Source organism: Euleptes europaea, chromosome 4, assembly GCF_029931775.1.
Source record: "Euleptes europaea isolate rEulEur1 chromosome 4, rEulEur1.hap1, whole genome shotgun sequence".
NCBI classification, from domain to species: Eukaryota; Metazoa; Chordata; class Lepidosauria; order Squamata; family Sphaerodactylidae; genus Euleptes; species Euleptes europaea.
Genome location: NC_079315.1, coordinates 79,626,405 through 79,638,834, shown reverse-complemented (window position 1 = coordinate 79,638,834; position 12,430 = coordinate 79,626,405). Strand labels below are relative to the sequence as shown.

Sequence of the window (12,430 nt, the reverse complement as noted above, 5' to 3'; positions counted from 1 at the left end):
GTGCGCACAAAGTGTAAACTAGAATAGCTAACACACTAACACACTGTAAAGAAGAATATTGCATTAAATTCTGCATAGACACTAAAATTTTCACTAATGTGTTTATGTGTGGTATACAAATGCACACATAAAGATCAACACATTCAAAGAATTTTTAAACACGCCTCAGATCAGTTTTAAACATTTCACAATTCATAGAGCGCCTCGTAATCTTTAAAAAGGATTAGAAATATAACGTTATAACATTCCTAACATTCTATAATAGTCAAACACCATTTTAATAAAAATAGAACAAAAACTTAATAGCTACCAAACCAGCCAATGAGCCTTTCTCGTATGGAAGACGAATCCAAAATATGTTCCACAAGGAAGTTCCTGGTGCTGCTTTTGAAGCTTACACAGAAACATTTTCAATTACAAAAGTCTCCCCAAACCTAAGCAGAGTTCAAAGTATTTTCAAATTGAAAATAAATCCCTAAAAATGGTCACCAGGAGGCTTCTCACACCACCTTGGAGTTGGTACTCCTAAAAGAAGAGTCCCTGCAGTTGGCTTTGAAGCTTTGCAAGCTTAGTTTCATATTTCAAAGACTTTTTGAACACTGCCTATGTTAAGACAGGCTTTTGTATTTGAAAGTCAAGGTTTTAAAAAGCTTCAAACAGTACTGCTGGTTTCCAAGACCACGGTTACACAGCCCGGATAACCTACAAGAACCAAAGTACTGCTGGTGCTTCTCATAAGAAGTATATCCAAAATGGTGGATACACGTTCTTTTAGACTAGATCATATGTTTTCCATGACTATCTTGTACTAATAGCAATAGTTTATAAGGGCACACAACCAAGCAAATTACCCTGAACTGGATACGCATATGCATAGCAGGTTTTAAAAATATTTTAAATGCTTCAAAAATATATATAATTCAACAACATTGTTTGCTTGTAAAATCTTTTTATTTTCAAGCTATGTTATAGAATACTTACACTTCTAAACTGGCTACTCTACCCATTTAAATTTAATGTTATCACAAAACAGAAAGTATTATTTTCAGAAAAGTTATCGGAATCAAGAATTCTAATCTTGTGATGCCTTTTTACCATTATAACAAATTTAAAATGATTAACTGATCAAAATAAAATTATTATTCAGCTATGCAGTAATAACACTCAATATATTTATGGGCATAATATGCCATAAAACCTTTATACTAAATATTGTATAGTGGCATCCAAAGAAACACACAAATAGTTCAGCTTAAGGCAGCTTTAGACTTGTTCTTCCGTGAACACCATCCCCCTATGCCCGTGTTGGCGAACCTATGGCACGCGTGCCAAGTCCGGCACGCTGAGCCCTCTCTGTGGGCACGCGCGGGGGTGGCAGGGCCTGGAGATCAGTTGTAATAGCGGGAGATCTCAAGTCACTACCGGATGGTTGGCAACCCTACCAGTGACTTTCATAGCCAAGTATGATCAAATAAGAGTGACTGTGTTTGTAAGTACATAGTCTGACCAAAGCTGTTTTCTGCTTGGAAAGGTCATTGGATAGCCTTGATCATGCCCTTAACTCTCAAGACTGCTGATAAGATTACCTTTAGCTGAGAGTTGTTACTAAAATGTAGCATTAGTTTTTAAATACTATTAGAATTCTTCTACAACAAAACACAGTACAAGGCAAAATACCACTGCTATTATTAAACACGTATTAGATTGCTGTCCACATCAGCAAACTCTTAAACAATCCAGAGAATAACAAACAAGTCAAATGCATTTTAAAAGATTTTTTCGGTTATTCTATAAAAAATAGCAGTATTTTTACCAGAGCCTGAAGAAACTTGACCAATTCTCCATGAGGTGTCGAACAAGGCTTAACTGAGCTGAAACTGCAGTTATTTAACCACTGGAGACAGTCAGTTGTATCCTGTAGCAGTTCATCAGAACAAATTTCATTTATTTCTGATTGTAGCTCCTTAAGACACTGTTCCATGCTAAAGCAAAAACAAAACGAATACTTTCACTATGCAAAAATAAAACATTGGTTAGAATTCTACAGCAAGATAACCAACATGACACTATATAGCAGTTTATCACATTATTAACATGAATTAACATGAAAGTGTCTTAATATAGTGAGACTTGAGCACCACTCTATAGCCTTAAAGTATGACAGAAAGTATCTGGTTTACATAATTTTACATTGGAATATTACCACATGCAAGTACTGTGTCTCAAAAGGATTCACTGCTTTGTTATTTCTCCCTTGTCTGGTTTCATGTTGTAGTAGCAAAACCAGGTATCACAAAATAAGAAGTCCCAATTACTGTGACTTTTTGGTTCAACCTGAACCTTACTGAACTGTACCTTCTGTGCTGCCCTTTGGAGTCTAGCAGAGTTAAGGGATGCCACAGATTTCTCAGTGAACCTGTTCAGAAGATGAACTTAACCTTGTTCAACACTCGCAATCAGACCAGGGTGGTCTTAGTTATTTTGAGACCCTGAGCAAAAGTCAAGGATGGAGCCCCAGAACTGGCAAGTGGGGCAGCTTCAGAGCAGTTTCCAGTTGTTCGAGCTTTTATTATTTATAAAATGCATAAGTGCCGCCTCTCTAGGGACCTGATAGATACAACATAATTCTGATGCCCCCAAGGACTGCCATTTTGGGTAAGGCTTTCCCCCCTTTTTTCTGTACACTTGTACACCTGAGTGTGGGCTTAGAATTGATAGAAAGAATCAAAAGACAGTGTGTCCTGCTAAGTTTCATCCCCAGATGCTGCTTCGTCGCCACTGAGGACAACCCAATTTCTCTACAAGAGTAGGCTCGTATGTCTCGTTCCCCATCCCTTTAAATTTTATTCCCCTGTAGGTATGCAGTTTTTCTAGAGAATTTTTTTGTATGTGTGTCACTTACCACATTGCTTTTTTCCTTTCTGTAATTTTCTCAGCTGCCTTTTCTATATCGCATAGATTAATTTGGCCTTGTTTGCTTGTTTGTTTACAAAATGAAAAACCCATCTGTTTAAGAGTCCTCCCCCCTCATTTTTCTGAGTGTTGATCTGAATCTGGAACTTGGAATACACAGACTAAGATCCCAAGTATATTAGAAGTACCCAAAATAATGTGTTTGCTCTGTGCTAGCAAGGGGACACCTTTGCATGTTACAGCCCTGACGTGTGTGGACCTCTTTGAGTAACAATCGCAAATAGGTCTCTAGCAGCAAAACAAAACAGGAGTCCAGTGGCACTGTGAAGTCTGACCAAATTTATTCCTTGCCCTTCCTATAGGTGGGGTGTGCAAAGGGACCACTAGGACCAGGTTTTGGTCAGTAATTAATGATAATTGGCTCCACTATCTCTAGAAGAATGCATGTATTAAGAGTACTTACTTGTCTGAGGGGAGACACAGAAAATCTCCTGGACTCTACCTGACAGAAAAAAATGTGTATGGTGGACATCAGAGACGTCGCACAAAAATGGCAATAGCAAAACAGTAAGCAAAGGGACTGTGCCTCTCGTTTCCTTTGTTGCCATCAATTCATAGCTGACTCATGGCACCCCCTGTTGGGGTTTTCAAGGCAAGAGACAATTAGAGGTGGTTTGACATTGCCTGCCTCCACGTCCAACCCTGATATTCCTTGGAGGTCTCCCATCCAAAAACTGACCAAGGCCAACCCTATTTAGCTTCTGAGATCTGGCGAGATTAGGCTAGCCTGGGCTATCTAGGTCAGGGCTGCTTCTCCATTACACAGGCTTATACTGAATGAGTACACTTGATACATAAAAACTATTCCTTCAGAAGCACATTAAGGATCCAATCCTAAATTCCTTTACATGGCAGTAAATTGCCCTGAAATCCCATCATGTTACTTATCCTACTGTAAATATATGCTGTGCTCAGATGTCACATTCAAGCAGCATTAAGACGGGATGTCCCCAAACCTAGCTTGTTGCCTTGCTCCTTCCCCCTTCCCCCTTCCCTTGTCATATTGAGAATCCTGGTTAGAAACTAATTGCTGTTACCCACAATGTACGGATGCAAACATGCAAGTAAAGCAGAATTAACTCCCCCCCCCCCAACAAAGATTCTAAACCAGAGTTTAATCCATTTTTGTATTTTTATTTTTGTGTCACGGTCACCAGAGAAAGTTTCTAACTAAAATTCTCCATGTTAGAAAGGAGGAATGAAGAGAGGGTGAAACAAAGTGTACATGCAAATCAGGTATGTGGCTGAATTCCAGTTAAAAAGTGCTGTCTGAATGCAGCAACAGAATAAGTCCCTTTTGCAGGGGGTATTAAAAACTCTTTGTGAAGCAGCTAGTTTACTTTCATTACTAAAAAAAATGTAGAGATAACTTCAATCAATGGGACATTGTCAAGGAAGCATTATTAGAATCATGCTACAAATGCAGTAGAATATGCATGACAAAACTACTGAAGTACATAGAAAACTTCTTTCATAATAATTAACATTTTGCTATGGACAGACAACGAAGAGATTTAAACATAAATCAGCTAGTGATTGGATAAAAGCACTGCAAACATTTGGCTTCTTGAATACTAAGCAATTACTTTTGCCACGTATAAACAAAAATGAAAAGAAATTTGAAGTCTGGCCTGCTGATAAAACTTCTTTTCTTTGCCTTTTTATCATTTCAGTAAAAGCTTTTACTTGGCTTTTCAGTAGCCCTTTTTGTCCTGCTTCCGGAAGACTACCTGTGGATATAACCTCATGGATACAATAAAAACTATTTGTTATAGAAATAAACTTGAAATAAAATGACAGACTGGAACAATTAAATTATTAATGTAGCGAGGCTCTGGGAGAGAAGAAATGCGTGTTTCACTTCCCATATGCCATTATCTGTTAAAAAAAGGCAGATGCTCTGTTCCGCCATGGGAGCTTTTAAATACCTGTCCTTGTGTACCCTGAAAAGTTATCTCCCTGCATCCAGGGGATCCCAGGGTGGCACTCCATAAGGCACGCGGGGCAATCTGGAGGAATTTTGCCCCCTCCCTGTGAATCAGCAGAAACATTTATTGTTTGTGCATGTATGTCAAGCTGAGCCAGTAAGGAAAAACTAAAGAAGTTACATGCAGTGCATTCGAACACAAAGATCTATACTTACAAAAATATGTAATTTGTCACTAATATCAGCACCCTTTTCAGGGGAAGGTGGTCAATGCCAGTTTTAAAAAAGAGACTTAAGGAGGGGCCAAGGAAATGATAGCTTATAGAACTTTTTTCTCTCATTTGCATAATGTTGAACTCAGGGGCATATAATGAATCTGACAGGCAGTAGTCAAACCACATGTAATTAAGGTATAAATATTATAAATCCAAAGAAACTAAAAATAGCATTTTAAAACTAACTTAGTTTAAAAATAATTTAAAACCACCAATAAAATTCAACATGCGTACAGAATCATCATTATCAACAACAACTCCTCCAAAAACCAACCAATAAACCAAATCAACTACTATTAAACAGAACAGGGTAAAAGGAAAAAATATAAGAGGATCATAATCATCCCAAGAATAAAATCTATGTAAGCCCTGTAGCAACAGTAGCAACAGTTCCACAATCAAGGTGCCATAATGATTCCAGTGGACATCCCCCTGTCTCTAATGGTTCAAGAGAAGATTCATACAGGATCAAGTTATCCAGGCTGTGTGGGGCTTTAAAAGTAACAGGACTTTGAACTGGCCCCAGAAACCAGCATCTTTCTCTCAAAACTCATATAAGATGCATTCTCTATACAAAACACATCTACAGTCTAATGCATTTTGTACTGGTTGGAGATTCCAACGTTTTCAATGGCCTTCTCATGTAGAGTGCATTGCAGTAATCAGGATATCATCACAACTTTGGCTTCTGATGAATCAAGACCACAGGCTGGTCCAGAGGAAAGGTCAGGAAGAGCAGAACAGTATACTACCAAAAAAGTCTTTTTCATGTTCTGGCCTGGATCCCAAATTGTTTATTTAAAAGATAGCTTTTTAAACATACACACAAACAAATAAATAATTGCTATTTTTGTAATAACGAACTCCAAAATGTCCACATATGGACCACTGTATGTGTGTTGGGCCTGACCCACACAGCAATTTATGCCCTCTGAAAAGCCATCCATAGAGGTCAAGGGGAGAAGATGCATGCAATGCAGCATCAGAGGAAAAAGCTTGGAGGGGGAATCAGACCCCACACACACACATGAAGAGCACCTTCTCATATTCAGGATTGTTTGCATCCTGGCCTATAATACAATGCATGCTGCTATCAACTATAAAACATGATTAATTATTTTTTGTAAAACATTTTGATTCTGGTAAACTTTCAAAGTTTTATAATTTCATTACGAATATGATTTGAGAGGATGACTAGAAGCCATTCTATAGTATGTGAAACCATCTTTAAATTCAGTCATATCTGGGTGGCCTATAAAACCCACTTCATAAAAAGATCTTTTCAAGAAAACGTTAAGCATGAATGAATTTGAAATGGTGGCCCTGAAACAAATATCTTCAATGTTATCAAAGAGCCTTTTCATGAGTGCAAGGTCTTCCATGGAAACAATATCTTATGGTCCATGCTCAATTTCCTGATGGAATAACTCATTCTGCAAACACTAGTTCTAAACATGATAACAGAGTGAGAGGTATCTTCAAAATTTGTGTAAGCTTCTCTTAGGAGTCTGAAACCTGATGCACTGCACACATACTTTGGCTTCAGCGACATTTCTCAAAGACTTCTATTGTAGTACCTGATGTGTCTCCCGTAATCAAATTTAATAGCTTTGTGAACTAGAATGGTTCAACTGCCAGTCTACCCAGCTCCAGTTCCATCAGAGACTGGTTTCCAGGCTAATCTAAGTGATAACAAGTGACTATACCAACCACTACAAGAAGTCACTGGACAAGATGTTTCAGTATTTTGTCCTAACACTGCTAAAAGGATTAGGAACGTGATTTTCAAGAGACCTTCTTAGTTAAAATAAATATTTTAATGACTCAATTTTTTTTATTATGTATTGGATTTAAACTTTGCTTATTACAGATCGCAGTAAATCAGTCACATGCAATCCTAGGCAGAGTCACTCCATTCTAAGCCAACTACAGTAAATGAGTTTAGACTGGTTTAACTCTGCACAGGATTGCAGTGCTAATATTTGTTGTGTTTAAAGAGGAACTTTTGTTTTTGCCATCAATTCACAGCTGACTTTTGCCATCAATTCACAGCTGACCTTTGGCCCTGAACGGATTTCAAGGCAAGAGACGTTCAGAGATTGTTTTACCATTGCCTGCCTCCGTGTTATGCCCCTAATATTCTTTGGAGGTGTTCCCATCCAAATACTTTGCACGGTCAAGGCTGAGAGTGTGTGACTGGCCCCGGGTCACCCAGCAGGTTTCCATGGCAGAGTGGGCATCTGAACCCAGGTTTCCCAGATCCTTGTCCACCACCTTAACCACTACACCATGCTGGCCTTTAGCAGTTGATAAATCAGAAGGTAGTGGTTTCGTGTAACTGAATATTCAAGGCACACACAAAAAATTCAGCTGCTAAATTCTGACTGCATTAAGGAACGAAAGCCCCCATTAAAAAAAACACGCTTCCTTTGTTGCCTGATAGGAGACTAGCACCAGAAACTGCACTGACAGAGTAGTAACTCATTATGGAAGCAGAGAAACAGAAACATTTGTTTAATTAAAACATCTGCAGTACCCCCATATATGTATATATACAGACAGCATACAAATAAAAATACCTCACCTAGAAGAATTTTTCCTTATTTTCTCATCAATGTCTCCAAGTATCTGATGAAATTCCAGATCTCCGGGAAGTATGTTCAATAAGCAATCCAAGTTGGAAGATTCAAGAGTGTATTCACCTCTCCACTCCATTTATAGAGACTAAATTAGATTTAAAAAAAAACAGAAATAGGAGCATTACGATCAGTCTTATATACCGCATATAAACCCATTCTGCAGTCACTCCACTTGGCTGCCCATCAGTTACCAGGTTCAATTCAAAGTACTGGCTATCACATACGAAGCCCTTTATGGCCTTAGACCCTCATAGCTACAGGACCGCCTATCCTGCTATTCTCCATCATGACAGCTTCCATATGAGCATGGCCTTAAGCAGGTGCCACCCTAAGATTTGCCTGTACACATACATTCTCTGTGGGGGCTCCCACCTTGCAGAACGGCCTGCCCGAGATGGTCAGGAAGGCTCCCACGCTTCTCTCATTGCGCAAACTATGTCAAGCAGAATTGCTCAGGAGGGAATTCTTATAAAAAAAATAACAGGGCTGTTAACTCTTACTGCTTTGGCTTTATATTTAAATTAAGCACACAAATATATAATAATAAAAGACCATCAGTAAAAAGTCTTGTCTTTGGTCACCATCCGCTTCACATGTGCAGATAGGGGCACGTAGAACAGGACTTGCGGAAAGGGTCTTAACTTAAGGCTCCAAGCTGTTTAGGGCTTTAAGGTAAGAACCAGCACTTTAATTTGTGTCCAGAAACAAACAGGTTGCCAACACATATTATTGAGCTTGGGGTGATGTGAACGCTGTGCCCATCCCTGAGAAGTGTGGCCTCTGTATTTTTAGGCAATTGAAGTTTCTGGACAGTTTTCTAAGGCACTCCCATATAAGGCATGTGGCAATAATCTAACCTGGATGTGATCAGAGAATGGATTACCAGATCATACTGTTCAAGAAACACCAATGGCCAGCATGTCAACCAAAACTGAGAAAAGCACTGTGTATCTTGGAGAAGGCCAAACCAGCAGCACCTCCAATGAACCTGCTAGTTCGTGGAGAATGCAACCCCCTCCAGGACAGGCCCACTCCTCAGTCCTCAAACAGTTTTGCAAATAAACACAGACACACAAACACGGAGGAGGGCCAATTAGAGTTAGTAAGGGAACACCAAACAAAATCCATTGGAAGAAAACAATGACAGAGGGAGACAGACATATCTCCCTGGGGAGGAAATTACAGAGTTTTGGAAGCACAGCTGAGATGCCCTTTCTGAAGTCGCTACCCATCTAGCCTCAGATGGCAGGGGTAGCTGAAGTAGGGTCTCCGAAGACAACCGGAGGGATTGGGTAGATTCATATCGGAGTAGGCAGCCCTGAAAGTATGCTGGCTCCAAGCCGTTTAGGGCTTTAAAGATCAATACTGGCACCTCAAAGATGACCCAGAAGCAAATTGGGAACCAGTGTAGATGGAACAAGACTGAAGTTATATGGTCCCTATGGCCCACCTCAGTCAACATTTTGGCCACAGCATTCTGCACCAACCATAGCTTGCAGACACTCTTCAAGGGCAGCCTCACACACTGCAGTAGTCTAGATGCTATCAGCATCTAGATGCTATCAGGGCAAGCTCGTGAAAGGTACCCCTGGCCACTGCTGCCATCTGTTTATCCAATAGGAGGCCCAATAGTGCTCCATCTCTGTCTGGCTTTTTACTCAATTACTTTAAAAAGAATACTACGATTCATGTGTTTCTGTTTAACACAATAATAATTCTTGATACTATAAAATACACTACAAGCAGGACTTTAATCATGGTTGTTTGTTGAGTCTTTAGAAATTACAAAACTGCAAAATGTAAGTGGATCTACCTACCCTAATGCAGTCTACACGACTTTCTATTTAACACATTTCTCATATGAAAAAATCATTTTGTAAACATGACAGTTTAGTTTTCATGCATGCAGTTCCTTTAAGATTTCTGTCATACTTGCTCAGATTACTTGTCAAAACACTGTATTTGCTCCTCAGAGTCTCACATGATCTCCTTGGTTTATGAGAATTAAAACAGAGTTTCTGAGCATGCTATCTTGAAACATTAATAAATATTAGCCAATATATTCTCCTGGATCTGCACACATACATGTAATCAATTGCTGAAAGCAAGATATCTAAATTGTATAATGAACCCTCATGGAAAATATAATCAAGCATTCAATAACTCATTCATCTGAACCATCTAACTAGTTTAATGCTGAATTAAGAGTATTAATTTCTGTGTTCTCTAACTATAAGGAGAATTGTTACACTCATCTTATCATTTACCACCAAAGGGTACTGCCATCTCTCTATGGATGGGACAAGTTTTTTTGCTTCCATTCTAAATTGCCAAAAATAGACTGACAAAACAGACTGATAGAGGGGAAATGAGGGTCGGTTTAATCCTAAATTTCACTTAGAATGGAATGCTTCTGTTTTTTCTGTTCTTTTACAGGTTCCTTGTATTTCCCACTCCTCTGCCAGACCTGCCACTTTACACCACTGTGCCTTTCTCCAATCTGACACTGTGACACCTCTCAGACTCTCCTTTTCTGCCCTGGGCACCGATGAGTGTTGTTTCTCTTCCAGAGGTCCCATGCCCACTGTTCAGGCCTCTGACCTCTCATTGGGTAGTCTCTCTTTTTTCAGCTAGCAAGCTGAGGGGTCAAGCCCCATCCACCCACTGCCAGTGTTGCACCACTTCCAGACAGGCCATGCTTATATCCAGCCAGGCCAGTCAGAGTGCTTGGCCACCATGCAGATGCACAGGGCCACCCCGTGGCTCACAATAGTAAATGCAAGGTTTTTTTGTGGCAGTATTCACCAGTAATAAGTACTGACAACTTGGGGGGGGGGTGTATCCCAAGTCCTGATGGGGGAATAGGTGGAAACCAATGCAATCATATATATGAGTACCAGTACCTTTAAAAAAATGAAAAAAAGCCCTGAATAAATATATATTCCCTCATATTTATGGTGAAATGTTCCTTGTTAACATCTCAGAAACTAAACACAATATGTGATTGAATATAGAAAGCAAGAATCAAGTGGACATGGCTTAAACTCCCATCTGAGGTCAGCTGCTGATACTAATCTTCTGTAGATCCGCTCCTTCTCCTGTTATCATGAAAGCTACATTTTGTTATTAGGCAATTATATTTCAAGGACATTCATTAAGAAGCACAATTAATTGTTTTCTTCTTCTCAGACAACGAAGACATAAAAATTCAGACATCTCTTTTGCTCTATAGCTCCCTCTGCAGGTGAAAAATAATTGATAATGTAAAGTATGTTGGAAGTGAAGTCGCTCTAGGCAGGGGCTGCTCCAGAAGCTCCAGCTGGTCCAGAATGAGGTGGCGAGGGTCCTTTCAGAGACCCCACTTAGAGTACATATTCAACCAGTACTCCGCCAATTGCACTGGCTCCAGGTGGAGCAGGTTTAAGGTGTACTAACCTTTAAATCCCTAAATGTTCTGGGACCAGCAGATCTGTGGGACCGCATCTCCCAGTATGCCCCCAAAGAGCATGACACTCAGCAAATAACAACTTGCTGGTAGTTCCCAGCCTGAGAAGTATCTGGCTGTCCTCAACCAGAGCCAGGGCTTTTTCGGCTCTGGCCCCAGCCTGGTGGAACTGTCCAGTGAGACCCGGGCCCAGCAGGATCTGACACAATTCCGCAGGGCCTGTTAAACAGAGATGTCCTGCCAGGCCTACTGTTGAGGACAGCAACGGTGTCCATCGTAGCTGGCCTCCCTACCCGCCTTTTACCTGTGTAAATTTAATTTTCTGAATTGACTGGGGGTTCCTGATGGCCTTCCTTCCGGGCTGCCTGCTTTCCACTGTGCCCATGGAATGAGCGTCATCATTGGTTTATAGAGACGTTTTCAGAATTAGAGGTTTTAAGTGTTAATTATTTATGATGTATCATATAATGTGTAATGTGTTTTTATTTAGCAGGGCTCAGAGCAGGACATAAATCCAAAAATAAATAAATAAATAAATAAATAAATAAATACTGTGCAATGTTCCTTTGTACAGAGCACACTAGTATATCAGAGGGGCAGGAGAGCTAGCAAGGCTAGATATGCAAGTTCCTGTTTCCTTCCTCTTGTCTGCTTTGCAGTTGTCTCTTTGTATACCAAGAATGATACTCTTAGGGCAGGGGAGTCAAACATAAGGCCCGTGGGCCGGATCTGGCCCCTTGAGAGCTCTCATACAGCCCGCAAGCCAGCTGAGACAGCCACCACCCCTCACTCAATCTGGGCTGGCAAGGCATGGCCCAGTCCAAGTGACATTTATGTTATATCCGGCCCTCATAACAATTGAGTTTGACACCCTTGTCTTAGGGGATCCTTCCTTTTGGCTAACTCCTCCTCCTGCTTCTCTTTCCAACCACAAGGAAGGCAAGACGTGCTCTTTGCAATCTCTCTCCATCCTAGCTCAGAAAGCTATAATGGTTATTTTTCCTTTTTAAAAGTATGAAGTTCTTTTACACAAAGTACTTCTATTTCTTTCCTGAAGTAACAAGCCTTATATGGACTTTATGCCTAAGGCAGATCCCCCTTCTGAAGCACGAATGAAGCTAACAAAGTAATGGAAGTTATTTACTTCGTCCTAGCTGCTCCTGTAGTTGCT

At 40.1% G+C, this 12,430-nt stretch overlaps 1 protein-coding gene across 1 annotated transcript in view; it reads right to left on the bottom strand.

The window, feature by feature from the left end:
• The window catches only part of KIAA0825 (KIAA0825 ortholog), a 100,403-nt gene extending 92,513 nt beyond the window's left edge, over positions 1 to 7,890 (bottom strand). Inside the window, exons 1-2 of the mRNA XM_056849241.1 lie at positions 7,760 to 7,890; positions 1,814 to 1,982 (exon numbers count right to left, since the gene is read on the bottom strand). Of these exons, the coding sequence (XP_056705219.1) occupies positions 1,814 to 1,982; positions 7,760 to 7,890 (300 nt within the window). The remainder of the gene's footprint in view (positions 1 to 1,813; positions 1,983 to 7,759) is intronic.
• Positions 7,891 to 12,430: the final 4,540 nt, after the last annotated feature.